Source organism: Lipotes vexillifer, unplaced genomic scaffold (genome assembly GCF_000442215.2).
Source record: "Lipotes vexillifer unplaced genomic scaffold, Lipotes_vexillifer_v1.1 scaffold454, whole genome shotgun sequence".
Lineage (NCBI taxonomy): Eukaryota > Metazoa > Chordata > Mammalia > Artiodactyla > Lipotidae > Lipotes > Lipotes vexillifer.
The window spans coordinates 644,951-671,011 of record NW_006779481.1 but is presented as its reverse complement, the minus strand read 5'-3'; the positions used below and the strand labels follow the sequence as shown (position 1 = coordinate 671,011).

Genomic DNA, 26,061 nt, shown 5'->3' with positions numbered 1-26,061 from the left:
TTCTGATTTGAGATGCAGTTATTCCTTGAGGCTGGCTAACTTGATGTTGTAGCCTTTGATTCCATGTTGCCAGAGAAATGTTCATGGTTTCTGACCCACACGTATATGGCTCCACTCCCCTGGGCTATCTGGAGGTCCCCCTCAGCAATCGAGGGCGCTTTTCACTGTTTTCTGCTCTGCCACCTCCACTTCTCTTGTCACGTGTAAGCTGTCTCCACAGAATATACCCGTCTTTCTGTTTACACGAGCACCCTACAAAGTTCAGTCCAAAAGTTCTCTTTCACAGTACATATAAATCTTTTTCTATATACACTGGCCATACGTATGAGCAAATTGTACATTTATTCTGTAGTCATAGGGTGAGTAGATGTTAGGATTGGTGTTTTCTGCTTCTGGAATTTTTCTTCTGAGCTTTAAAGACGTTTAACCGTCTGTTTATGACTTAAAAGTGAGTGTTCTAAGTGGAGTCTGAATACAAATGTGAATCGGGAAAATACATTGAAGAGGTATTGTCAATAATGAATTGCAACTATGCATCTCTCTCAGCTGTTTTTGCAGCTTTAAAAGGTCTAATGTAATCAGATGTTTTTGTTTTTTTTTTGTTTAATTTTTATTTATTTATTTTTGGCTGCCTTGGGTCTTCGTTGCTGCGTGCGGGCTTTGTCTGGTTGCGGCGAGTGGGGGCTACTCGTCTTTGTGGTGTGCGTGCTTCTTACTGTGGTGGCTTCTCTTGTTGCGGAGCACGGGCTGTAGGTGTGCAGGCTTCAGTATATGTGGCGCACGGGCTTAGTTGCTCCGCGGCATGTGGGATCTTCCCAGACCAGGGCTCGAACCCGTGTCCTCCTGCATTGGCAGGCGGATTCCCAACCACTGTGCCATTAGGGAAGTCCCATCAGATGGTAATTTTAAGGAATTAAAAACAATTAATGTTAACAATGGATTTTTGTCTAGATTATATCTTTTAGGAAGATATATGTATATTTGGGGTGTAGAATTGCTTCAACTGCATGGAAAAGAATTTATCACTCTTTCTGATTTGAGATGCAGTTATTCCTTGAGGCTGGCTAACTTGATGTTGTAGCCTTTGATTCCATGTTGCCAGAGAAATGTTCATGGTTTCTGACCCACACGTATATGGCTCCACTCCCCTGGGCTATCTGGAGGTCCCCCTCAGCAATCGAGGGCGCTTTTCACTGTTTTCTGCTCTGCCACCTCCACTTCTCTTGTCACGTGTAAGCTGTCTCCACAGAATATACCCGTCTTTCTGTTTACACGAGCACCCTACAAAGTTCAGTCCAAAAGTTCTCTTTCACAGTACATATAAATCTTTTTCTATATACACTGGCCATACGTATGAGCAAATTGTACATTTATTCTGTAGTCATAGGGTGAGTAGATGTTAGGATTGGTGTTTTCTGCTTCTGGAATTTTTCTTCTGAGCTTTAAAGACGTTTAACCGTCTGTTTATGACTTAAAAGTGAGTGTTCTAAGTGGAGTCTGAATACAAATGTGAATCGGGAAAATACATTGAAGAGGTATTGTCAATAATGAATTGCAACTATGCATCTCTCTCAGCTGTTTTTGCAGCTTTAAAAGGTCTAATGTAATCAGATGTTTTTGTTTTTTTTTTGTTTAATTTTTATTTATTTATTTTTGGCTGCCTTGGGTCTTCGTTGCTGCGTGCGGGCTTTGTCTGGTTGCGGCGAGTGGGGGCTACTCGTCTTTGTGGTGTGCGTGCTTCTTACTGTGGTGGCTTCTCTTGTTGCGGAGCACGGGCTGTAGGTGTGCAGGCTTCAGTATATGTGGCGCACGGGCTTAGTTGCTCCGCGGCATGTGGGATCTTCCCAGACCAGGGCTCGAACCCGTGTCCTCCTGCATTGGCAGGCGGATTCCCAACCACTGTGCCATTAGGGAAGTCCCATCAGATGGTAATTTTAAGGAATTAAAAACAATTAATGTTAACAATGGATTTTTGTCTAGATTATATCTTTTAGGAAGATATATGTATATTTGGGGTGTAGAATTGCTTCAACTGCATGGAAAAGAATTTATTTTTCCTTAAAACAGCTTTTACCCATATCCTTAACTATTTACAGATGATATGTATTTATTATTATCATGTTACAAAATTATTTTAATAAGAACAGAATGTTGGATTCACTGTTAAACTTCTTTTCCGAAATACAAATGAGGTTGAAATTTATATTTTCGAAAGCCCTATCATGTTGTCTCTTCCTCTAGCCAAATATAGTAGATACTTACAAATGATTAAGCTGACCTAGCTCTTCTGTAAGAGAATGAATTTTATCTCCTCCTACCTGAAGGAGACTGTTTCAGTGGTTTCAGAGGTTTCTTTTCAGAAAGCTTGATTTTTCTGACTGTAATATAAGAGTTCAAATAGAGTTCAGCACATACATGCAAATTAAATTATAAAGCATTTTCAGAATATACTTTTGCTCACTGTTAACACGAGAGTAGCAGTTGGAATAAAGATGCCCTTTGTCAATTTTTATTCCTTTTACTTGAAGTTGTAATCCTATTGGGATTTGAGTAAATTTAAACATAAATAAAATGGAACAGGCAACAGATTTCAACTCAGGGAACTGGTTCCAGTGTTATTACATAACAATAATGTAGATCTAACGCAAATGCTAATATTTGACCTTGGTTTGTACTTGACATTGTTCTTTGGTAATTGCCATCATCCTGGCAATCACCAAAGGGGGCCAGCAAAGAAGAGTCATGTGAGAGTAGTTTGAAGGGGTCCACACTGCATAATCTGCTGCAGTGTTTTGAGGTGTTGACATCCCTTTTTTATAACTGTTTACCAGCTTTCTATTGAGGTGCCCTTGAGTTGGCTCTTACTGGTAGGTCTGTACTAGCCCTAAGTAGTTGGTAGTTTAACTTACTAATTTTAACCATTAGTAAAACTCTAAGCACAAATGCATGCATTAATAATCACTGGCTATTCTCTCTCTACTTTCACATATACAGACATAATTTTTGCATAAATGCATGCACGTATACAGTATGCTTAATTAATTCATGTCCTCACAAGAAGAACTTCTAATATATAATGGATGTCAAGAAGAGTATTATTTCATTCTACAAACCTTTCCATCTATGTCTATGAAAATTCTCCAGAAAGCAAACGTTGAAAAAAAACCAGTCTTTACTGACTGGGCTTATCCTTTGTGTTGATTGCTACGTGTGGGCAAAACTGGGCATGTTGGCTTTATGTACCTGGGTTTGTGGATTTGCCATTATGATTTTGGCTAAAGTGTTACAGAGCACTGTTCAAGGAAGGGCATGGGAATGTGGAAGTTGTATGTTATTCATCCTTTATTTCAAGGAAGAAACCCACTCCCCAAACATTGATGATGTGAAATTAAAGAGGCTAGAAAATAATCATGATAAAAGAAAACAAAAAGAAACACATGCTAGTTTTACTACCTTTGGTGCTATTCTTATAAATGATTTTCTAAAATGAATCTTAGCTAAAAGCTAAGATCCTTTAATTTAGGGCTTTGGAAAGGTATGTTTATTTTTATTGTAATCTTTTATGTTTAGTTATGACTCGTGATACCTTTTTGGTAGAAAATATAAAATGATATGCTGAGCTTTTGGACTGGTGAGCTTGCTGACCCATAACCTGTGATGAGGGCGTTCTCTGAAGTGTAGGGCAGGGGTACCCAACCCCCGGGCCTCGGACCGCTACCTGCCCACGGCCTGTTAGGAACCCGGCCTCACAGCAGGAGGTGAGGGGTGGGTGGGCAAGTGAGCGAAGCTTCATCTGCCGCTCCCCATTGCTCTGGCTGGCATTACCGCCTGAACCATCGGCCGTTCCTGCCCCCGGGGAAAAATCATCTTCCATGAAACCGGTCCCTGGTGCCAAAAAGGTTGGGGAACGCTGGTGTAGGGGACGGTGGGTGGAAGGACTGCCCTGCTATATGGCTGAGAGAGCTCCACAGTGTTTGGAGCAAGTCATCACCATTGCGAGGCCCATCAGGAAAAGAGATGTTCTTAAAGGCAGAATTTGTAAGCCATAATGTCTTACCTAAAATAAGGGTTTTTTTTTTTTTTCCTTTCAGATTTTGGGGTAAGTGCTTTCTTAGCAACAGGGGGTGATGTTACCCGGAATAAAGTAAGAAAAACATTCGTTGGCACCCCGTGTTGGATGGCCCCTGAAGTCATGGAGCAGGTGAAATAAATTAATAAATAAAATAAAAGTGATGTTTTGATTGACATAGTATAGTTGTACAGTACATATCATTAGTACACTAACATTTTGTTCAAATCACTCATTTTACTAGAATGCATCATGCAAGATTTAATTCCCGATTGCTGGGCCTTAGCAAAGTAATCTCAAGGTTGTGCACACACAGCCATGGACTTTTGACATAATATGGACCTCGTCATGTATTACAGGCCGGCTGTATAATTGTGTTTTTTTTTCCTGCTTCCCTTCTTAGGTGAGAGGCTATGACTTCAAGGCTGACATGTGGAGTTTTGGAATAACTGCCATTGAACTAGCCACAGGAGCAGCGCCTTATCACAAATATCCTCCTATGAAAGTAATTGCTATTGGAAATATTATGTTGGGTTTGAAATATGATTTAACAGAATCCATTCTCTAATTCTCTTAAACATAGTCATTTTTCTCTTAGACCCAAGGGGAATTAATGGAGGGATGCAGCCAAGTTAAATGTTATCTGATGCTCTCAGCAGACAGAGTGGGACAAAAGTAGCACAGTTCCCGGCTTTGAAGCTTGCTTTACTTTCTTAGCCCAGAAGAATGTGATCAGATTGGTTGATGGAGGTTGATGATGAGACAGATGCTGGTCATTACTCTATCACAGAATACCCCCAGCTCCCCAAGAAAAATCTAAAAATAGATTATAGTGATATCATCTTTACAGATGGATTTCCCAAATTTTCAGGCCTTTTTTTCCCCATGGTCTGTAACATTTCACTCCTGTTCTCATAGTGTCATGTTGATGACTCATCTGAAATAAGGGAGCCCAGTGTTTTTAGGAACTAACATACATTTGGATACTATTTTTAGATTTTTTGTTATTTTATTTCTTTGGAAGTTACTCTTTATTGTTATTATTTTTAAAAATATTTATTTATTTATTTGGCTGCATGGGATCTTAGTTGCGGCCCGCGGGATCTTTCGTTGTGGCCCGCGGGCTCTTCACTTCGTTGTGGTGTGTGCGCAGGCTTCTCTCTAGTTGCAGCACACAGGCTCTCTAGTTGTGGCGCTTAGTTGCCCCTCAGCATGTGGGATCTTAGTTCCCTGACCATGGATGGAACTGGCATCCCCTGCATTGCAAGATGGATTCTTAACCACTGGACCACCAGGGAAGTCCCTATTTTTGTTATTCTTTTAACTAGCCTACATCATTATTTCTGTTAGTTTTGAGGTGGTGGAATCAGGGCTAATTTACCCAAATGGATTTTGTTTTGTGGCTGACATAGTTGAATGGAAATTATGAAGGTATTTTACAGAGAATATGGTCCATGTTTGTTTCAACTTTTTCCTAGGATTTTATTGGAAAAGCTTTAAGAGGATTTAGGGAAAAAAAAGACCTGAGGATAAAAAAAAAGTTAAATGATTTTACTGATTAAAAAGTTAATACGTTCTTATTGTAGAAAATTTGGAAGTCCAAATAAGAATAAAGATGAAAACAATCATCCATAATCTCATCAACCACAGACAATCCCTATTAAAGTTTTAGTGTAGTTCATTACATTGTTTTTCTCTATATATTTATATACATATTTTTAAAATAGTTAAGATTTGGGGGTTGTGTGTACACACCTGATTTTGTCAGCAGAAAATTTTAAATTGAGGTGTAAACAATTGAAGTGACCTTTTGGGGAAAAAGCACTGAAACAGCGCTGAGGACTTTTCTTTCATCTGGTTTTTCTCTATTATTTTTTCTTATTTCTTGTTTGCTTTCTTTCCTTACTTTTTAGTGTTTTTCACTTGAATCCAGTCACATTGCTAATTCTAGCCTAAAGTCCTGCAGGACTTTTCTTAAAATCTCACAGATCTTCCACTTTTCTTCAGTTTGCTATTATCCTCCACAAACAATAAACTGTCACTTTAATCCTTCATCTGTTCACGCATCTGAAAATGTTTGAACAGTGTCTTGGCATGTATAGCATTTGCATAAATGAAGGCTGGTTTATGCATTAATGAGTTATTTTTTCATTTTATAGGTCAATAGTTTGCTACAAATTCTACACTTTTTTAAAAAAAACATAATTTTGACGTTAGTGTGAAAGAATGGAATTTTTTACCTTTTCCATGTGAAACCTGTGTTTTGATTTTGTTTTGTCCCTTTCCAAAAGCAGCATGGACTTTTGTTCTGGTTATGGTTTTTAGTAACTCACTTGTGTCCTAGCTATCTTTCAGTGTCTTACTGTCTCAGTTTTGCCAAGCTTTTAAGCAGTTTTCGGTACATTTTTTCATTTAAAAAAGAAAAAGGGAGACCATGTGTTACCTCTTGGGATGTTGTGGATTTATTTTTAGGGCTGGTAATGTATTAAAGAAGCCTTGAGTACAGGCGGTCCCTTACTTAGGAATAACCTGTATACGTGAACATTCCCTGCTGCTCTGGGCCTCTCTTTCTCTACCCTCCACTGCCCCCTTTCCCAGCCAGAGCACAGCCTGCACTAAGCTGGTGCTGGAGCTAAGTGCTCCTGCAGGGCTTGTGAGAGCTAGTTCCCAGGAAGCCCTTGTCCTGGCCCCTTTGGGAGAGCACTCTTAACACAGAGCAGATTTTGTAAGTTCTGTCAGTGGAATAACAAAAAGGTTAAAGGGCACGTGAACAGATTTGCAAAGGGAACTGAATACTTTGAATGCACACTTTCTAGAAGATGAAAATCATGGGGAAGCACATTTGTACCTAGTCAAGGAGGGTCTTTGAGGCTTTGCTGAAAAATGAAAAACTCAGTTGTAGCAACTGCTGTCCTGAGATCCTGTCCTGTTTGTTTCTGCTGCAGGTGTTGATGTTGACTTTGCAAAATGATCCACCCACTTTAGAAACGGGAGTAGAGGATAAGGAGATGATGAAAAAGTACGGCAAGTCCTTTAGAAAATTACTTTCACTGTGTCTTCAGAAAGATCCCTCCAAAAGGTATGTCAAACTGAGTGGATGAGTGAGTGATCATGACTGGGTGGGGTTATGACAAAGCTTGGTTTGTGGATGGGGAAGGGCTGTGTGAGGAGTCCTGAAGTTTAGTTCTATCCAGTTGAAGGGAAATCCAGCTCTGGTCCCCAGATTTCCAACCTGTTAGTGGAAGCTTGGGTCCAAAAGGGAGAGAAGTGAGTGAGGACGAGGAAGAGGCAGAGGAAAATTTTCCGTGTTAGTAAGATTGGTTGTGCTTGTTAGGTATGGGCTCTGTCATCAAAGGAAGTGAAGTAAAACAGAAATCAAAAGCAATTGGCAGTGGTGAATTCAGAAGCTGAGCTAATATTCTGCACTGTGCAGGTTGCGCTGACCTCTCAGGATTTGAATATCCTGCCAGCTCCAGTCTAAACCAGGCAGAGCTGTTGAATTTTGCATGAGCTTCCTTTGAGTTGCAGAACAAGTTGTTTGTGCTGTTTAAAAGATTATCAGTAAAGAAGATTAACATGCGAAAGATTAATCGTATAAATAGAAGCAAATGGTTTTAAATTAACTTTAGTATTTGCTCTTTATTCTTGGGTTATTGCCCTGCACTGTGGTATGTCTGTTTTCTGAGTTTTGTTTCTTCTTCATTTCTGTGAGTTTGAAATATCCTGGGTAGTGATAGTAGAGCCCAGTGTCCTTTGTCACTTGAAGGAGAATATTAATGACATGAACTGAGCATAAACCTTGGCTGGGGAGAGTCCCTTTGTAGTGCTTGGCTGTGTGCTGCATTGTCCTAACGTAAGGTGAACTTGGATTACACACCTGGAGAGGCTGCTGAGAAGTTACTGGCTACCCTCATCCACCCAGGACTCCAACTTGATACTTAACGTTCTAAAACATAAAAACTGGCTTCTCTTTTGGAACTTCCTTTTTCAGGGAAGGACCCTGCTTTTCGAAGGATTCCTTTATCCTTAAGTTCTTTATGAAACTTAAGCCTTTTGCCTTCATACAGTGATCCACTGTTTGAGCAGGCTACCCTTCTCTAGAATAAACATAGTTTGCATTATTTTACCTGTTCTTTGTAGCAACTCTGTTCATTCCTTTACATTTTACTGAATTTGCCTTGAATCTTTTCTATATCAGTTAGTTACCTCTCTCATGGAGCCAGTTCTAAAGACTCTTTGCTGTTAAGCATCTTGAAATTATTTATTTTAAAAGGGGTGCAACACTTGCTTGCCTTCCCCTTGTATTTGGTGTCATCTCCAAACGTAAGTTTTTAGCATCACCAAGGAGACAGACTTTGATGCTCTAAAAGCCCAGTGAGAGAACTCGTTTTCCCCTTTAGAAGGACTGGGTTGTGACTGATGGTCTTTGAGATTCTCAGAATAGTTGAGATTCCACCTAGTGGTGATGTGTAATGCCGCAAGATTCCAGCTCTTTGAAAAAATTATTCTGCAGGGTAGAACTGTTAGTGTACTAACTGATAAATATATTTCTTTAGGAGACTTATAATTTGGTCAAAATAGATTAGACCATCATACATTATATTTAACAAGCCATCCTTACTTCTCAATAATCTTGAAAGTCTTTCCAGTTTTTATTTATTATATGAGCTCAAATATCAGGTTCCCACCACCCCACCAAATAACAACAATAATAACAACGAAAGTTTTAGAAGAGAGCCATACAGAATTTATTCGAATTCTCACAACATCTTTCCCTCAGAGTGTTCTCTTGGTAACATTATTGATTTACAAAGTATTAATAGGTTAAGAACTTCTGTTAGATATTTTCTGTATAATGTGATCTGTTCTCACTATTGTGCAGTTGTCCTCTATAACAAACAGAGAGTGTCACTGGTGCACAAACTTCCCAGGTGACTTTTTTCTTGTAATGAAAAGACACGACGTGGGAAGTTTGGGGAAAAAAGATTCAGGAAATGTGAGAATGGAAAAAAGCAATATTATAATTGTTGAATTATTTATTATACAGGATGCAATTAAAAAATATGTATTCATGACTGAATTAATAAGTTAACATCTAATTGCTGCTCAGGTCTGAAAGAAACCTGCGAGTATTTCTTATCTTCTCTGCCTTTGTTTATATTGTCCAAAGATTTTTTCCTCTTCTCCTATCCCCCTTCTACCTGTCTTTCAGTACTTAGTTCAAAGGCCCCAGGTTCTCAAAGTTAGATATATCTGGGTGCGATTCCTAGCCCTACATCATCTGCATGACTTAGTTTCCTTGTCTGTAAAATGGGCCTAATAACACCACGTCATAGGGTTGCTATGAGGATGGAGATGATGCCCTTAAAGCAGAGAACAGTGCTGGAGCATTCCTAAGTATTCAGGAAGTTGAGATTGCCATTCATTATTTGCCTTTTCTTCCTGACCAAGTAGAGTTGTTGCAACCTCGAGTTTCCTGCAGTATGTTGATGATATGTCTCTTGTAGCACTTATCACACTGTGTACATTTATTGACTTACATATTCAATTTCCTCATGAGTTTCTGAGTTTTTTAGAAGGAGAATCTGTGCCTCTCATCTTTCTGTCTTTCTTTTTGTCCACAGTGACTGGTCTGTATTACGTACTCAGTGGTATTTCTTGAACACCTGCAAACAATTGGGAGCTTGCAATTTGGGGATGATTTGGACTCATTGAAAAGAGTTTCGGAACCAGACCAGATTGGAGTGGGTTGAGGAGTGAAGGCAAGAGTTTCGATCATTGTATTTATTTCTGTTGCCAGCATATAGATCCTCTGCTTGTAATCTAAAAGCAGTTGACTAGTACTGAAATCCTGGTCTTGCTGAGTACCTTTTTAGCAATGAATGAAAACATATATCACAGGGGAACAGTGACCAGGACAGAATCATTCCTATGCTGGAGCCCTCAGGCTAGCTGAGAAGGAACTGTGCTTTCTGTCAACTTTGAGAGCTCGTGGAACTTTCCTATTGCCTGAGAGCTGGGTGTCAGAGCTGTTTGCCTCATCCAAGTCTGTGCCCTGCATTTGCATAGGTAAAGATTTGCTTATATTTGCACAGCGGAACATTTTGCTATTCTTAAAAAAAATGAGCCTTAATCTTGGAGGTTATATACTTCATGTGGATGACAACTATAAAAGTAACTATCATTTTTTTTGAGCAATAAAGGGGTGGATGTTGCACAGATAAATCCACTGGAAACAAATAAAACTTGGAATATTTCTTCTGAGGGAAGGGTTGGGGTGAGAAATGCAGCTCTGCCAAAGGTCAATGTATTGTTAGTTCTAAAAATTTGCATTTTAATTTCTATTTAAACTGTATCACATTCATCCTGAATCCTTTGAAAATTATTTTAAGTCTCAGTGGACTTTGGTTCATCCATATGTATTAGAATCCTTTAAGGGATTTTCTTCTGAGAATGTTGGTACTTGTAGACTTTCGCATTGTTTTTAAGGATTTAAAATTGAATCATTATTCAAAGCCTGGGCCATCATTTTGGTTGCTGGTATAGCATTTTAGCATTTCTTGTAAAATGGTATTTGTGTTTACATTATATTGTATTGCTTGATAATTGTTAGTGGACGTGTAAGACAGAATGGCACTTGCAGAATTCTTTCTTCTGTAGTACTTGGCTAAGAGGCAGGCAGCACTGATGGTTCCACATTAACCCTACGCTAGTAATTTCTATAGCATAAGACTAAAACAAACAAAACACGCAAAAACCCTAAAATCAGATGGGCAGCACACATCTTGGCTTCTCTCATACCTTCTAATCACTTTCTTCCCTTCCTCATTTTCCTCATTCTTTCCACTTCCACTTTTCCGTGCCTTTTATGGAGATAGTTTGGCACATGTAGGATTCAACTCCAAAATTCAACACCTCCTATTTAGTTCTCTGTATAGAGTAGAAATTACGTATTATTTAACATAAATATTAAGCCTGTTAAAAAAGGAGTGTGGCTTCTTAAACCACTTCTCCTTTCTCATGTCATTGTGTTTCTGTATCTGTTGATGAAGGCTGAGGGTGGAGTCCAAAGGAAAGAGTTTTCTCTGCAGCATGCTTTTCCCCTTTACAGTTTTGGTTACTATAGAAATGGCCTTGCTGGTGAAGGGAAAGTATTCCCAGCCCTGTGTCTCCAGGTATGCCTGGCATTCCCCAGCCTTCTCTCTACATGGGTCCTACACTTGACCCTGGGTTGAGGAGGGAGGAGGTGGGGTGCGGAGGAGAGAGGGGGTTGTCTGTGGCCCCCCTCCTCAGTGCCTCCTGTACACAGACACATCCCTCGCCTTTTCTTTTTTGTTAGCCTGAGGCTTATTTTCATTACATCATTCTCCTGCTCTCTACCATACTGAGTAGATGCTTAGAGTGCTGACTAACTCTGGCTCCAGAAGCTGTGGTTTGGGGCTCCAGTGTCTAGTGGCATCATTTTTGCCCCACATTTGCTTATAGCATGAAACTGAGCTGTAGCAGTTTTGTGCTCTGTGTTAGGCTTTGGGGATATAAAAAAATGAATACTCTGTGGTCCCTTTCTTGGAAAGGCTTATAACCTAGTGGGGTGGAGGCAGGGAGATAGAGGAACAGATTATTGCAAAGTTTGGTGGATTGGTGTGTGAGCACCAAGGTGGGAGCAATGAATTCCGCTACTTGTAGGACCTGGGAGAAACACCTCTGAAGACGGATGGCATTTAAATGGGTTCTTGACTGACGAACAAAGATATGCCAGTTGGTCACAAAACATTCTAAAGCAAGAAAAGCAGCGTGTGCTTTGTCATGAAAGAGCAAGAGATGGCAGAGACCACCACTGTAGCTGGAGGATAGAGTTCACGTGGGGCATGATGGGAAGTGGGGCAGGAGGAGTCGGGGTCTCAGGCCACTGAAATCCATTAGGAGGGATAAGAAATTGTTTTCGTTTAGAAGCCAGCTAGGGAGCAGTGTGGGTGATTGGTTGGAATGAGGAAGAGAGAAGTGGCAGACAGACTCACCGGGAGGCTGTTTCTTAACGCTATTGACCAGAGGGGATGAGGGTTTCTACCAAAAGAGTGGCCTTGAGTTCCTTCATCATCTTGATTTTCTTAGGTTTCTTTTCTTTTCACTCTAAAAAGTTAAATCTAAGTTATTTTGTATGCCTCTTGGTTTTTAAAATTTGGTTTCATATGGTAAGGTACCAACCATGGTCAGTCCCTTGCGTAATGGTTCCTCTCATATGTTTTCGCAGTAGCCCTCTCCTTTCCCCAAACACAATTCATGTGTTTGAATGTTCTGACCTTCCTCTTACAGTCTGACAGCACACTCTCTTATCTGCCAGATTGTAAGTTGCTGAGGGTAGTATTTATGTCTGTCATAGTCATTAGAGTGGGCCTAGCACCTAACATGATGCCTGACAAACAGCAGATGCTCAATATATATTTACTGAGAGAATGAAATGATGAGTTTGGAGTAGCTGGAAGCCCAAAACTTGGCCAATAATCACTAAGAGTAGTCTACATTAAAGAGACAACCAAAGTTAAATCACTTCGGTTATCCTTTTTAGTTCTAGTGCGTGGTAAACAAGGTCCAAAAACAAGGTCCAAGGTACAAATTCATGAATTTGAACCAGCTTACCAAGGGATACGGAGCACAAAATGTAAAGCGTGGCCCACCTGTCGTTTAGACCTTTGTTTACTCCAAACAGTTAGCAGTTAGGGGCTCTTGGTTGCAGTGGCTATGGCGATTTGGGGTTCTTTGTTAGGTACCCCTAACCAGTGTTCCACTTGAAATTGAGGAAAAGAGCAGTAACAATTGAAAGAGAAAATTTCTTTGCGCAGAAATACGGTTTATGGCCCCTGCAGACTTAACACAGTTTGTATACCGTTGCACTTAATGATGTTTCCTAATTCTTTTATACGCTTGGGTTTTGTCCCTGGAAACCTTTTTATGGAGCTTCCTGGTTCAAAGCACTGGTTTCCAATCTCTTCAAGTGTGAGGACTCCCTTTAAACTTGGATCCCCTTAACACAATAGTCATGATCCCTTTGGCAGTCACTGCCTGAGAGGAGACCTAATGATATTCAGTCACGCTTCCCTCTTCCCTCCCAGTTTTTTATTATGAAAAATTTAAAGCATACAGAAGAGGTGCAAATATTGTACAGTGTTTGCTTCTACACCAACACTGAGATTCAGCAATTATTCACATTTCCCACATCTGCTGTCCCTATTTACCCACATTTTATTTGCTGAACAGTTTGAAAATAAGTAACAGATGTAATACCTCAGCTTGCATTCCCTCCAAATACAGACACGTTCCTACGTAACCACAGTGCTTTTCCACACTAAGTAAATGAACAGTAATTTCCTAAAATTGTCCTCTACCTAGCACACTCACCTGTCTCTCTAAATGTCTCTTGCAGCCTCTCCCCGTCCCGTTCAAATCAGGACTCAGGAGAGGGGCATGTGTTGCCTTGGTTGTATGTTCCTTTAAGTCTGTTTTAATCGAGAACAGTCCCCTCACGTCTCCCCTTTTCTTCTATGACACCGACTCTTTGAAGAGATCAGACCAGTTGTCTTGCTGGCTGTCCTATCCTCTAGGTATATGTGATTCTTCCTGCGTGGCTGCGGGAACTATTGATGAAAGAAGCTATTCTTTATGGAAGAGTGCCAGTTATTAAACGTAGAAGGAATGAGAGAAGTAGAAAATCAGTGTTCTGCCACCTCCAGTGAAATAATTATTTAAGGCAAAGATGCAAAAATCATCAGGTGAAAGTTTCTCCGGAACAGGATATTCATATCGTGGCGATGTATTATCCAGCAGAATACTTGCCAGTTGCAGTGGCGAAAACTTACCTTTACCATGGAGAGATCTTGGGCCTGGGGACCACGCGGTTAAACTTAGCATCCCTCCCGCTGAAATAACCTATCATTATGTGCCTCCCACATGCTGCAATAAGATGTGTGTCATCCACGACGTGTTCTTCCCCCAAATGCTTGTGTCAACCTAGCCAAGCCTTCAGACCCAACTTGCATTTTATGGGAAATACAGTACAGAGAAACTAGTTAAATGACACCATGAGGAAACAATCAGACCAATCCCATAATGCTTGTAAGTGAATTTGCATTCTGTTCATCACCATTCTATTAATTACCTTCCCCTGAAAAACAATAGTCCATGGACACTTGAGACCGGGTTACTCGGTGGCCAGACAGGGCTCGTACACATGCTGCATGGTCCCCTTGCAGAAACTGCTGCTCTTGGGGAGTCATAGAACACTGTGGACACAGTTTCTTCGATAGGGTCGTATCGCAGCTTGTACTGCTTCTTAATAAATACAGGGATTTAGCTCACAGATGTGTCAGTCTGCCACCTTTTAGAAACACTGAATTCACTTAGTGAAGTGTAAGGATGAAGGATGGAAGACCGATCATGCCCCAGATATTTCACTTACAGGAGTTTATGTGGAGGAGCAGTTTTGCAGTAGAGGCGTTTGGAAGGAAGTGGAAAATTGGCACCATGTAATTTGGTGCCAGCTTATGATTAATTTAGTCTGTGGCTTTGCTATTCCTGAAACTGGTCTTCCAGAAAGACTCTAGGATTAACTTGTTTCGTCAAGGCAGTGTCTTTATTGAGTGGTCATTGTTTCAACTCTAATTTATTATTGATCTTTCAGGCCCACAGCAGCAGAACTTTTAAAATGCAAATTCTTCCAGAAAGCCAAGGTAACATGCTTAAAAACCCAAGTAAATCTGCTATTTTGAAATCACTATGAATTTCAGTGTCTTGTATTTGATGTTAAACTGTTGGGAATATTTGTTTTGCAGAACAGAGAGTACCTGATTGAGAAGCTGCTTACAAGAACACCAGACATAGCCCAAAGAGCCAAAAAGGTAAGTGCCATGAGCCCTCCTGCCCCAGTGGGAGCTGCTCCCCATCCACGGAAATGGAGCCTACAGAAAAATAGGAAAACGATTTTCCACATACTCAGGATTTGTTATGTAGAGGTTATCTGACCAGCGATTACTCAGATAACTGAGCCTTTTGGTTATCTCAGCCTGCTGCTGTGTGTTTGGGTGTGAAGCTCAAATGACTTCATCTTTCCACTTATCGGCCTGTTTAAGGAAGCTCAGAGGGGAGGGCCTTGTGTTGAGGCTTAAACACTGGAGAAGTAAAATATCTTTGAATATCTTTTGGGGCGGGGGAGGGAGGGGATTTTACTGAAGAGGAACAGTCATTTTAAATCAGTTTGAAATGACAAAACGAAAAACAAAACTTTTTTGGGGTTTTTTTTGTACGGTATGCAGGCCTCTCACTGTTGTGGCCTCTCCCATTGCGTAGCACAGGCTCAGCGGCCATGGCTCACGGGCCCAGCCGCTCCGTGGCATGTGGGATCTTCCCTGACTGGGGCCCGAACCCGTGTCCCCTGCATTGGCAGGCAGGCTCTCAACCACTGCGCCACCAGGGAAGTCCAAAACTTTTGTTTTTAATGGTTATTTTAAATATCTGTGGGATATAGGTTCTTTGCTCATAAAAGACCCATGTATTTTTTTGTAGTCTACGCTGTGTGAACTAAATTATGCTAATAATTACCTGAAAAACTTTGCATTCTAGTATTTAGATTTTTTTAAAGTGGTATGTATGTGTGAGTCTATTTATTTATGTGCTTTTACCCAGAGTTTTATTTATTTGTTATTACAGATTTCATCATGGTATGAAACCTAACAAAATTTAACCTCTGGTTTGGTTTGGTTTAGTTTGATTTGAAAATTATATTAGATATTTATAATTTAACATATTGACGTAGTCAACAGATTTAGAAAGAGGAAGCTTCTTTGTTTTTTGTTTTCCTTTTTACAATTAATAGTTACAGGGAGAGGTGATACGAATCTGAGTTGTCTGCTCTGTAAATAAAATTGACCAAGAAATAGGCATGAGAGATTGCATCTCATCATGCCTAGGTGTGGGTAACTTGGACTGTTAACTTCCAGACGTTGCCCTTTCGAAAACATTGGGTATGGAACACATTTAGCTGATGCTTTAGAATTGCTTTAAATAGATTTTAAAATAGACTTCAAGAAATGACCCATTCTGTGTGGGTATCGAGCCCCTCTCCTGGGCCTGCAGAATCCTTTGGAGTGGGCTGGTTCCCGGGCTGTGGGCCTGGGCCAGGAATGGGGGATTGCTGTGCTGACTGCACAGCCCTGAGCCACAGTAGGCCCCTGGGACAGCTCAGAGGGAAAAGTGAACCTCTAGTGATGGTCCATCAGAGTGGCACATCCCACGGGGCAGCACGGAGAAGCTGAAGCTTCAGTTCGAGGCAACAGAAAGTCAAAGTGCCCAACCGAGTGCGAGGGCTCCATCCAGAGGGCTGAAGGAGGTGCCTGGAGCACTTCTCTGGGGTGTCGGAGTCTAGCAATGGGGCCTTTTGATCAGATAACTAAAACGCCAACCAGAGTTGAAGAAAGCTGTTAGAAAGCCATTGATTTGTACAGTATGTGTCCCCAAAGGACATTGTTTATGGTTTCCCGCTGATCTCATCCTGTCGCTGTTTCCCGGGAGGAACTTTCCCAGGCCTGCATCCTTCCCAGAGCTCCAACCTCACACCTTCAGCCCCCTGTGCAGTGTTTGCAAACTGTGTGTCTTCCCTCCCAAACCTCATCTCCCTGTGCTTTCTGCTGCTTTCTGAGCCACCCGACCTCAGAGCTCAGGGATGATTTTTAGGCCTCCTTCTTTGTCTTCCCCATCTAAACCCACTCCAGGTCCTCTCCACGTTTCCCTCTGCAACGTTGCTTGGAATGTTTCCTCCTGTTTTTTTTTGTTGTTGTTTTTTTGCGGTACGCGGGCCTCCCACTGCTGTGGCCTCTCCCGCTGCGGAGCACAGGCTCCGGACGCACAGGCTCAGCGGCCATGGCTCACGGGTGCAGCCGCTCCGCGGCACGTGGGATCTTCCCGGACCGGGGCACGAACCCGCGTCCCCTGCATCGGCAGGCGGACTCCCAACCACTGCGCCACCAGGGAAGCCCCCTCCTGTTTTTAATTGAACCTTTGCAGTGGGTTTCTAACTGCTCTTCTCCCCCACCCCATTCCTCCTTAGACACCTAGTGCAAGATTAACTTTCTAATCGTGGCGCTTAATTGCTCAAAAGTGGTTTCCAAAATTAAACGAAAACAAAAGGAAATAAATGGGGAAAAAAGAAAGGTTCCTATCAAATAAAATCCAAGCCCCTTAGCCTTGAATTCATGACACCATTTCAACTTCCCGCTTTATGCAGTTGACCCTTGAACAACCTGCCAACCCTCTGTGCAGTCAAAAATCAGAGTAGTTTATAGTCGGCCCTCTGTATGTGTGGTTCCTCTGTATCTGCGGATTCAATGAATTGTGGGTCGTGTTGTACTGTAGTATTTACTGTTGAAAAAAATCCATGTATAAATGGACTTGTGCTCTCCAAACCCGTGTTGTTCAAGGGTCAACTGTATTCTAAACTCCAGCGAAACTTGAACCATCTATAGTTCTTACTATATAACCCATTCTTTTCCTTTGAGATTCCATCAATGAGGAATCTGTTCAGGCTCTCACTTTGTTTTCTCTCCTTTTTTTTTTTTTTTTAAATTTAGATTATTTATTACATATTAGTGTGTTGTGCATTCCAAATTCCATTTTGCACGTATCTTAAACAATAAGCAGCCAGAGTTTCGGGAATTATGATTTTCCGAGCATGTCTTCTGCCCTTTTACTAGCTCCTCAGGGATTGTTTTGTCATCCGTCCCTTCTAATGGAAAATGGCCACACATCTGAGAGTCACACAAAGGAGGAAAGGGAGAATGTAAATTAGTTCTTTAAACATCTTAATAGAGAAGACAGGGGCCCATAATAATGCTATTCTGGCTCTCCAGCTTCATTAAGTTGGCTGTTTTCCTGTCATAATTCTCATTTTAAAGTGCACTTTGGTTATCAGCTATACTCTACTCCTTGCCAGTAGGTTCCGTGGCACGTATACTGTCCTGGTCAGCATCAGTCAGTGTGTGTCTCGTTCATAGTAAGTGCTCACAAAATGTCTGCTGACTCAATGAACACATGCTTCAGTGTACCAAGGAAAGATTATTTGAAACTCTGTCTCTCACTTGAACCCCCCAGTTGCTTGGCATATACTTTGTTCCTAGGCTTCCTGTTAATAATAGACAAACTGCCCTCATTCCCCTGGACTCATGATGTTGATAAGCAACCATACTGTTCCTTGTTTCAAACTCCTCATTCAGGCTTACTGGCCACTAGGAAGTAAATATTATTTTAATTGCCATGTGCGTTGAAAACCTTGGTGGCAGTATGTCTTTGCTTGTCTTAGGTCCTTACAGTGTTTAAGTAAATTTAATTTAAAAGTTGATACAGGGGAGTCCTTAGTATTATTTGTGTTATTCATCCTTGGACTTGTCTTTATGGGCATCTGCTCAGCTGTCTCCCTTCCTATTTGCTATGGTGCCCACTAGTTGATGGTGCTCTAGTTTCTTGGTGGGGATTTGTTCCTTAGACGATAACTGTTGATGTTGGTCCCTTGACTTTTGTCACCTCAATTTGTTGTTTTTAAAACAGGAACAGTCAGTTCATTGATATTCCAGTGTTTACGTGACAGCTGGGCCTGTTGACCAAGCTCTGGATATTTAGGCAACCATGTTGATTTGAAATTTGTTGTCATAAACCATAGTCTCTGCTTCTCTTCCTTCATGGTAGTCAGTATTAAGAGCTATTTTTCAGTGACATGAATAACTCTCATATTTAAGAGAGAGAAGGACTGGTATTGTAGCTGCTCTCAGGAGGTCCTATGGAGCCCATCAACCTGGTCTTTTGGTGCGACAGAGACAGAGGCTTAATTGTATTCATGTTTGCCCAGGATGTGAAGCATTAGTTGAGAGCCACATAATTCCATGTGGGTATATGATCTTCCCTGCATCCCCAGTGACTCCTGTAAATCAGGAAAAAAATATTAAAAAATAGAAACGGGCCAGTGTGGCTTCTCTGGTAATTTAGTGACATAAAATGATTTTTTTATTGGATGTATTAATTGCAGAAATCAGGGATATTTGTGGGGTTTTTTGTTTTTTTTTTCTCTTGAAGGCAGCCTATTTGGTCCATTCTGGGTTCTTTTGCTAAAAGGTAGTGTTGTTTAGGGATCATCTTAATTTTCTTTTGCCTTGATTTTTCTGTCTGTGAAATAGAAATTCTGTCTGACCCTAGGAATGTGATAAAGGGTAATGGGAGATTTGATGTTTCTGGACCTCAGCACACTCTGTAACTTGTAAATGAGAGCGTGCTAATAATCACCCGTGAGAACAGGGTGAAGTTCAGCTGTATAACTTCTTTTCAACTTTTCGCTTATCCTTGTGCATGAGAAGAAAAGGCTTCATAGCCATTAGTCCTTCTCATGTGGCTTTTTAGCGGCCTGTCTCCAGCCATCTTTTGAGGTTTGAAAGCTTGACCGCGAGGTGTTCCACCATTTACGCTACTGGAATCACTGGGTGGAGGAGGTGTAAGTCATTCTGTTAGAATCAAATGCAGATTCTTCAGGCTGTGTGCACTTTCTCTAGGAACGTCTAAGTGTCCGAGTTGGCTGATGTCTCTGTTTTACGTTAGCAAAATGAACCTTGAGTCACCACACTCACACTCATATCATATACTTTTGTGTGGCTAAAACCCATCGATGCAGTGCAGGGCAGGGGCAAAGGGATGTCTAAATGCCAGCCACTTAGCCAAATGTGTATTGGCCAGAGAAAGGATGAGGTGGGGAAACGTAATACACAGTGTATCTTTTTATTATGGTGGCCTGTGTTTTCATGGGAAGTGGAGTCACTGGAGGAGTTTTGGTTTGAATTCTTAATTATGAAATTGAGAACTTAGGAACGGTTAGTGATTATCAGAAGGAGGAAAGGGGTATTGTATCACTGCTACATTTGGGCGGAACCACTGTGAGTTGGAAAAACTAGGGTGGTATTTGTGGGTACCAGAATTTCTTATATCAGTCTCTAAGATTGCTTTCATATTAAGGATGCAAGGCTGTTGGTTCTTTTTTTTTTTTTTGTGGTACGCGGGCCTCTCACTGTTGTGGCCCCTCCATTGCGCAGCCCCTCCCATTGCGCAGCACAGGCTCCGGGACGCGTAGGCTCAGCAGCCGTGGCTCATGGGCCCAGTCGCTCCGCAGCATGTGGCATCCTCCCGGACTGGGGCACGAACCCGTGTCCCCTGCATCGGCAGGCAGACTCTCAACCACTGCGCCACCAGGGAAGCCCTGTTGGTTCCTTTTGATCCTCCTGTGTGTGTGCTTAGGAATCAGTAGGTAGGAATATTACAACTCACATTTATTTAATACTTGGCGTGCATTGATAACTTTTACTGTTTTTACTTTTTGTTTTGAAATAATTTCAGACTTACAAAAATGTTACCAAAATAGTACAGACATTTCTGTATATATTTTCTCTCACTCCTTCTTTTGGAATGTTTCAAAACTATGGACATGATGGCCATTATCTTTAAATATACTTCAGTGTGTATCTTCTAAAAACAAGGACATTCTCTAACATAACAGTCTAATTGTCAAAATCAGGAGATTAACTAACAGTGACAGGATTAATTTTCAGGTCTCATACCAAATTTGCCAATTTTGCCATTGGTCATTTACCTGGTCCAGGATCCAATCCAGAATCATGTAGTTGTTATGTCTCCTTTAGTCTCCTTTAATCTGGAATAGTCTTTCTTTTCCTTTTACAACTGTGACACTTTTGAAGAGAACAGGACAGTTATTTTATAGACTGTCCCTCAGTTTGGGTTTGTCTGATATTTCTTCACGATTTGATTCAGTGTATGCATTTTTGACGGCAATATCTAGGAAGTGATGCCACGTTCCTCTTGGCATATCATGTTGATTTAGTCCTTTACTGGTGATGTTGCCGCACGCGGAAGGAGGTATCTGCCAGCTTCTTCAGTGTAAACACAATTACCTCTTAATAGGAAGAATTCATTAACATTACATTCCTTCTTTATATTAAACATTAAAAAGTAAAGTGAATGTCCTGGGTCATTAGTCCTTTTACAAGGAAACATACCTGCTTGGTGTCATTATGGTTGTGCATTCATAGGATGTTAATGATAGGATTTCCATGATTTCTGAGCAATCTTGCAGACAAGGAACGCTTTGCTAGCGTGTGACGTTCAGATTGAGGTGGGAGGTGGCAATGATGCTGCTCCAGACTCTGCACCGGATCTAGAAGCAGAAACAGCTGGATCTGTGTCCTTTGTTGGGTGAGCTGCCTAATCTTTCTGATCCTAATCTGTCAAATGGAGCCAAGGACACAGACGTTGTGCTGCCCTGGGGGTGAGAGATGATCTTCCCAGGGAGTCTGGTGCTGTGTTTGACTCATAGTGGGTGCTCAGTCCAACAGTGGATGCCATGACTATCATGTAAATAAGGAGAATAATTTTTGCAGGTATAGGAGACAGGCATTTTAGAAATATGTAGTGAAACAGGGAGTGAGGAAAGCGGCCTGGTAGCGGGCAGGTGGGGATGGGTGATGTGGGTGTTTCTCTATTGCTGTTGCTTTGGGTGGAATGGAGTAAGAGCCCATGGAAGCCTACAGAAAGAAGGAAAGAATGACGCTCGTTATTTCATCACCATTGCCTATTCACCTGTCTTCACGTGTTCTTTTCTGCCCTATCAAAGTACTGACAGTGGGTAAGGGCCAGGGCGTCCCCTCCGTGTAGCAATCCCCTCTACTGGGTGAAGTGCAGGATGTGTGTTTGTAAAGAGCCTAAGAATAGTAAGAATTAAATGCACACAGAGCTGTTACCCTTTTACAGCTTTTAGATTGCTTTTGTATATGCTTCCTTATTTATTTTAAACAATTGTGCTCCAAGACAGGTAGGGCAGGTATTATTATTATTTTAAAATTTATTTATTTATTTTTGGCTGCGTTGGGTCTTCGTTGCTGTGTGTGGGCTTTCTCTAGTTGCGGCGAGCGGGGGCTACTCTTCGTTGTGGAGCACGGGCTCTAGGTGCACAGGCTTCAGTAGTTGCAGCACACGAGCTCAGTAGTTGTGGCTCGCAGGCTCTAGAGCAGAGGCTCAGTAGTTGTGGCTCACGGGCTTAGTTGCTCCGCGGCGTGTGGGAACTTCCCGGACCAGAGCTCGAACCCATTTCCCCTGCATTGGCAGGCAGATTCTTAACCACTGCGCCACCAGAGAAGCCCCAGTTTTTGTAACCTGTTTCACTGCTGCTGCTGCTGGGGGCACCAACTGCTGCTGTTGCTGTTTCTGCTGCTGCTGTAACAGCTGCTACCATTACAACCACTGCTACCAGTAGTGGACACTGAGGTGCAGACAGATAAAGGACACAGTCCAGCCAGTGAAACTCACCTTTCCGTGGGGGACACAGTGCAAGCATCACAAGACCTGGAAAATTGAAAGAGTAGCAGAGAATAAATACTTTAGGATATGGGCATAGAATATGTACTACAGGAATGGAAAGGGTCATGGAGATGGTCAATGGGGGGACCTGGGGAGGGGAGAGAGGGAAACTCATACTTACTGTGGGCCTTCATGCACATGCAAAACACTTGGTTTGCATCTATCTCATTATTGAAGACTTATAATAATCATTGAAGTCCTAAGTAATAGGACAGAGGATATCATATATGTTAGATTATTAAGACTGGTTAAGAAAAAGCTATGGGGCTTCCCTGGTGGCACAGTGGTTGAGAGGCCGCCTGCCGATGCAGGGGACACGGGTTCGTGCCCCGGTCCGGGAGGATCCCACATGCCGCGGAGCGGCTGGGCCCATGAGCCATGGCCGCTGAGCCTGCGCATCCGGAGCCTGTGCTCCGCAACGGGAGAGGCCACAACAGTGAGAGGCCCGCGTACCGCCAAAACAAATAATAATAAAAAATAAGAAAAAGCTATGAATATTTTGAAATCTGAATGGAAAAGAGCAACCAGGATCATAAATGTCTCCTGGTTTGCAGTCCTTCAATTTGCAGGCCTGAAAATCGAGACCTAGGGTGGTTGGGCCCAGACCAAGGTCATGCTGTCATGTAGTGGCTGAATCCGAAGCCAGCCTCCCAGTTTGCTATCATTTAGTCTCTTCCTTTTAGTCGATAAAGAGGGAAAATGACTGAATTTTTGCAAACTTGCTTTTTTTTTTCCCTCCTGGAATCTTATAATTCATTTATAAGATATTGAAGGTTATACATTATCAAGAAACCAGAGAAGAAATTAGGTGATGTCAAATGCTTGATGGGTGGATTTTTAGTTTTGTTTCAAGTCTTCCCAGTAGAGGGCAGCGATGGCTTTTAATTCTCTGTGGTTGTGGACCAGGAGCTGAGCAAAAGTTTCCAGCTTGGTTGAAGGTCTCAGGTTCGGTTGGAGTAGAAGGATCCAAATTATGTTAGGCCCCTAAGGAACTATTAGGTACTAGCACCGAGTCCTAGGCACCTCAGTCAGTTGGGGTGTTTGTTTGTTTGTTTGTTTTACTGGGCAGGAGGTTGAAGGGTGATGGTTTAAGTACTTCTTGTTATTACCAATTTCAGTTTTTTTTTTTTTTTTTTGGCGGTACGTGGGCCTCTCACTGCTGGGGCCCCTCCCGCCGTGGAGCGAGCACAGGATCCAGACGTGCAGGCTCAGCGGCCATGGCTCACGGGCCCAGCTGGTCTGGGGCATGTGGGATCTTCCCGGACCTGGGCACGAACCCACATCCCCTGCATCAGCAGGCAGACCCTCAACCACTGCGCCACCAGGGAAGCCCACCAATTTCATTTTAAATTACACTTTCTATTAACATATCACAGTAACCTAACATTTATGTTTTACGTAGTTCATGTCAGAAAGAAAAATCTCAGTGTTGAAGATATGATTTGAGAGCTTCCAGTATTTTGTGGTCAAACTAATACCGTTCTGGGTGGTGGCAGAAAGTTCTAGAAGGTTCAGTGGTCCCTGCAGTCCTCCTCAGAGCCAGTAAAATAGGGAAGGAGAGAGTCAAAGTGTATATACCTGTGAAGCAGAAGTGAACAGAACTCTGTACCCGTCACCAGGTATGTTATGGGTTTAACAGAAACACTCCTGATGATCCAAGTAGGCCCGAGGGTGCGTGTCCTCTTATTGCTTTGTGTTTCTTTTCTGCTTCCTCTTGTTTAAAAATAGCTGTATGTGCTTGGGACTACATTTTATTGAGGAGCTCACATGCTCACAGTGGAGAGGACTAGGGTGGTTGGGGATGTTAGTTTTCCTATTTTAGAGCTGAGAGAACAGTTGGCCAGAGGTTAATGTTATTGGTTTAACTGGACAGGTGTTCCCAGAGGGTAAGCTCATTGATGTGTTTGCTATTTTTAAAATTTTAAATGCATTGCTTTTCATCAGTTTAGCGTGTAGAGTTCTTAAAGTAATTTTGGTCACTAGGGGGCGCTATCAGAATAGTTCATTTACTCTCAGTCTCTGGACAGGAATTGCTTCCTCGTCTATAAAAACCCTTGCAGCTGTGGATGTCTTCCTTTTGCTCTATGCCTGCTGTAAGGAACTTGAGTGGTGTTTGTGCTGGGGGTCAATTAGGCAGAGGGGAGGAGAGAGGAAAGAGCAAGGGGGAAAAAGCATCATAAATCACTTTCAATTCAGTTGGTGAATTGAATTTAAAAATGCATATGTTCTGGGTAAGTGGCCTCTTTCTGGTAGCATTTGACTTAGATCAGAAAGGATCCACTCTGGAAATTGTGATTTGCTAATCCTGGTGGCCCAATTTAGGACGAATGTCTGTATTTTCAGGTTGAGGTATTTTTTTTTTGCGGTACGCGGGCCTCTCACTGTTGTGGCCTCTCCCGTTGCGGAGCACAGGCTCCGGATGCGCAGGCTCAGCGGCCATGGCTCACCGGGCCTAGCCGCTCCGCGGCATGTGGGATCTTCCCGGACCGGGGCACGAACCCGTGTCCCCTGACATCGGCAGGCGGACTCCCAACCACTGCGCCATCGGGGAAGCCCTGAGGTATCTTTTAAAGATACCAACTGCTTAAGAGAATGTTTTAAACTTTTACAGATCTCGGAGGTCCACTTTTGGAAATTTAAAAATAATGACATACATTCTGAAAATATTGTGAGAGATAGTGTTTGTACAACTTAGTTTGTAGAGAACTGATTGTTTTCTGTTACTGGAAATGAATAGGCAGAATCAGTGGCCTTATTTCACATCCAGCTGGATTTTTGAGACCTGTGTGTTCAAGTGCATTATGTGCTTCATTTTTGCCTTTGGGAAATTTGCTAACTTTTTCCAAAGCTTGTGTGCATCACCTAACTTTTGGAAACTTAACTGGCATGTGTGTGCTAGGAGAGGGGCCCTCACTGTCTGCCCATCCGGTATTCACTGAGCATCACTGTTAACATACAAGGTACTGACTGCCATTAAGGTGGTTTGTCTTTATTCAGCTTTATAGCTCACTCTAATACTAGCATACCATGTCTTTTAAAAGTAAATGAACCACGAAGAATGGAAAGGAATTTGTCTATGGTTGCAGAAAAACTAGTATAAAAACTTAGCAGATGCCTTTTTGATCTTGTCAGAACCCTAATATGATTGATTGTTCCTTCTCCCTGGTTTAAAACCAGTCAATGGCCTCTTGTCAATTACAGGGTAAGGTTCAAGTTCCTGCTGCTGATAGATTAAGGTCCATGTCACTTGCAGGATAAGGACCACGCAAAGCTCCTGTGATCTGTGTTTGGGCCTCGTCTCCAGCCTTTCGTTCAACCACTTGCCACCTCACCCTGGACACACTCCTGTAGAATTACTGATTCTGCTTTCCTACCAATACACTCCTGAAATCCCATGCGTGTTCTCCATGAAGGTGTACGTACTGGTCCCTCTGTTTCGGCTTCTCCCTGAGCTTGTAGCTTTCCAACGCTAGCGCCTCTTCAGTGGAGCTTCCTCGTACCACACCCCGAGCCCTGCACCCCATGCGGTTCATCCGTCCTTC

The 26,061-nt window shown here is 42.1% G+C and overlaps 1 protein-coding gene across 1 annotated transcript in view; it reads left to right on the top strand.

Annotated features, from left to right (window-relative positions):
- STK39 (serine/threonine kinase 39) overlaps positions 1-26,061 on the top strand; it is a 316,768-nt gene that overhangs the window by 109,085 nt on the left and 181,622 nt on the right. The window contains exons 7-11 of the mRNA XM_007452630.1: positions 4,092-4,201; positions 4,473-4,574; positions 7,015-7,148; positions 14,745-14,793; positions 14,896-14,961. Coding sequence (XP_007452692.1) covers positions 4,092-4,201; positions 4,473-4,574; positions 7,015-7,148; positions 14,745-14,793; positions 14,896-14,961 — 461 coding nt within the window. The remainder of the gene's footprint in view (positions 1-4,091; positions 4,202-4,472; positions 4,575-7,014; positions 7,149-14,744; positions 14,794-14,895; positions 14,962-26,061) is intronic.